Source organism: Nanorana parkeri, unplaced genomic scaffold, assembly GCF_000935625.1.
Source record: "Nanorana parkeri isolate BGI_ZX_2015 unplaced genomic scaffold, ASM93562v1 scaffold3949, whole genome shotgun sequence".
Lineage (NCBI taxonomy): Eukaryota > Metazoa > Chordata > Amphibia > Anura > Dicroglossidae > Nanorana > Nanorana parkeri.
The window spans coordinates 12,504-15,384 of NW_017310216.1; the positions used below are offsets into that span (position 1 = coordinate 12,504).

Below are 2,881 nucleotides of genomic sequence, written 5' to 3' on the forward strand. Positions count from 1 at the left end.
GAGGAGAGGACAGAAGACAGGCAGAGAGGACAGGCAGAGAGGACAGGCGGAGAGGACAGGCGGAGAGGACAGGCGGAGAGGACAGGCGGAGAGGACAGAAGACAGACAGAGAGGACAGAAGACAGACAGAGAGGACAGACAGGACAGACGGAGAGGACAGAAGACAGACAGAGAGGACAGACAGGACAGGCGGAGAGGACAGAAGACAGGCGGAGAGGACAGGTGGAGAGGACAGACAGAGAGGACAGGCAGAGAGGACAGAAGACAGACAGAGAAGACAGACAGAGAGGACAGGCGGAGAGGACAGGCGGAGAGGACAGGCGGAGGGGACAGAAGACAGGCGGAGAGGACAGACAGAGAGGACAGATGGAGAGGACAGAAGACAGGCGGAGAGGACAGACAGAGAGGACAGGCGGAGAGGACAGAAGACAGGCGGAGAGGACAGACAGAGAGGACAGGCGGAGAGGAGAGAAGACAGGCGGAGAGGACAGGCGGAGAGGACAGATGGAGAGGACAGAAGACAGGCGGAGAGGACAGACAGAGAGGACAGGCGGAGAGGACAGAAGACAGGCGGAGAGGACAGACAGAGAGGACAGATGGAGAGGACAGATGGAGAAAACAGGCGGAGAGTAGAGACACGCAGGAGGCACATGGGGCAGAGACAGGTCCTCTTACCAGACAAGTTACAGGTAGGGATAGCTCGGTGGAGGAGCCCATGGAAGACATTCACCACCCGGGCCGGCACCAAGTCCCCCTGGATGTTGACATCAGCTTCATGCCACTGGGGGGTGCTCTTCTGGAACTGCTCCACTTCCAGCCATTGGTGGAGTTTCTCGGGCTCCATGATGGGGGTCAGGAGGCGGACGCCGCTGGGAGAGTAATACCGCCAACGGCGAGAACGTCTTTGCCGAAAGCCGCTGAGACCTTTAAGGGGAACCGTGACCAGGAGCTGCGAGGGGGCCAAAACCTGTCCGGGGGAAAAGTGAAACTGCATCAGAAGGCAGATTATACGGCGACAAGATCGGGAATATTGGAGAGAGAAGGTGGGGGAGGGGCTAAGAGGATGAGGTCATATTGGGGAGCAGACATACAACCAGTCTGTGAAGGTTCATTCCCCCGGGTCACATGGTATATGTCACATTCCACTGATCATCCGACCAGCTTTCTCCATTCAGAATGACAGAATTGGAGTCTAGGAGGTGTTATTAACCCCTTCATGACCGAGGCCTTTTTTTTTCATTTATTGCACCCGTGTTATATTCCACATTTTAGGCCTGAAAATTACTTAAAACCCCCCAAACATGAGATATTCTCTGAAAGCCGAGACCCTGAAGAATAACATTTTAAGTTGGAAATTTTTATGTTCTTAACTTCTTATCAAACCCCAATAAAATATAAAAGACGAGGCGACAACGAGTACGTAGACACCCGACATGCCCGGGTAACAAATTGCGTGCGTCCGTGAAACGGCGACAATGGGGTTGTGGTTCCACTTTACCCTCTCCGGCTGGTCCCTGTGGGCCGGCGCTGTCATGGGGTTGCGATCACATGGGGGTGTCTCACCTTTATGTGGTCGCTGTGGATGCTGGCGCTGTCGGGGGGTTGCGGTCACATCGGGGGGGGGGTGTCATGTGGATGCCTGCGCTGTTGGGGGGTTGCGGTCACATCGGGGGGGTGTCTCACCTTTATGTGATCGCTGTGGATGCCGGAGTCGGAGATGCTCTGATATCGGGAGTCCCAGGTACTGATCTGCGCTGTCAGCTCCAGCATGACGTTCTGCACCTCCTCCACCATGCGGGCCACACGACGGTGCCGGACTTCCCCCTGGGGGCAGAGACATGGAGGTCAGTACTGGAGGACTGTGGGGGGGCGCCCCCTAGAGGCTCTGTAATGTCATCTATATACACAGAGCTCTCCTGCTCCATCCATCCGCCCAGCTGCTGAATCAATGTGGGGACCTCGGGGGTGGGACATGCACAGCTGGACCCAATCAGATGGCAGCATAGGGTGTATGGGCGGGGCCGGGACCTCAGAGAACGATGTGCAGCGGATTGTAATATCAATGAGACAGGAGGGAGGTCATAGACACAGGGGGGAGGTCATAGACACAGCTGCAACCATTGTGACCCCGGGACTTCTGTCACTGACTACAAGCTATAGAGGACTACAACTCCCAGCAATACATTATACAGCAATGCAGAATACCACCAGCAATATAGCACTACAACTCCCAGCAACACATTACACAGCAATGCAGAATACCACAAGCTATAGAGGACAACAACTCCCAGCAACACATTACACACCAATGCAGAATACCACCAGCTATAGAGGACTACAACTCCCAGCAATACATTATACAGCAATGCAGAATACCGTCAGATATAGAGGACTACAACTCCCAGCAACACATTACACAGCAATGCAGAATACCACCAGCAATATAGCACTACAACTCCCAGCAACACATTACACAGCAATGCAGAATACCACCAGGTATAGAGGACTACAACTCCCAGCAACACATTACACAGCAATGCAGAATAAAACCAGCTATAGAGAACTACAACTCCCATCAATACATTATACAGCAATGCAGAATACCACCAGCTATAGAGGACTAAAACTCCCAGCAACACATTACACAGTAATGCAGAATACCACCAGCTATAGAGGACTACAACTCCCAGCAATCCATTATACAGCAATGCAGAATACCGCCAGCTATAGAGGACTACAACTCCCAACAATACATCATACAGCAATGCAGAATACCGCCAGCTATAGAGGACTACAACTCCCAGCAACACATTACGCAGCAATGCAGAATACCACCAGCAATAGAGGACTACAACTCCCATCAATACATTATACAGCAATG

At 52.8% G+C, this 2,881-nt stretch overlaps 1 protein-coding gene across 1 annotated transcript in view; it reads right to left on the reverse strand.

The window, feature by feature from the left end:
• The window catches only part of MAB21L3 (mab-21 like 3), a 17,280-nt gene that overhangs the window by 4,678 nt on the left and 9,721 nt on the right, over nt 1–2,881 (reverse strand). Inside the window, exons 2-3 of the mRNA XM_018575450.1 lie at nt 1,684–1,824; nt 676–967 (exon numbers count right to left, since the gene is read on the reverse strand). Of these exons, the coding sequence (XP_018430952.1) occupies nt 676–967; nt 1,684–1,824 (433 nt within the window). The remainder of the gene's footprint in view (nt 1–675; nt 968–1,683; nt 1,825–2,881) is intronic.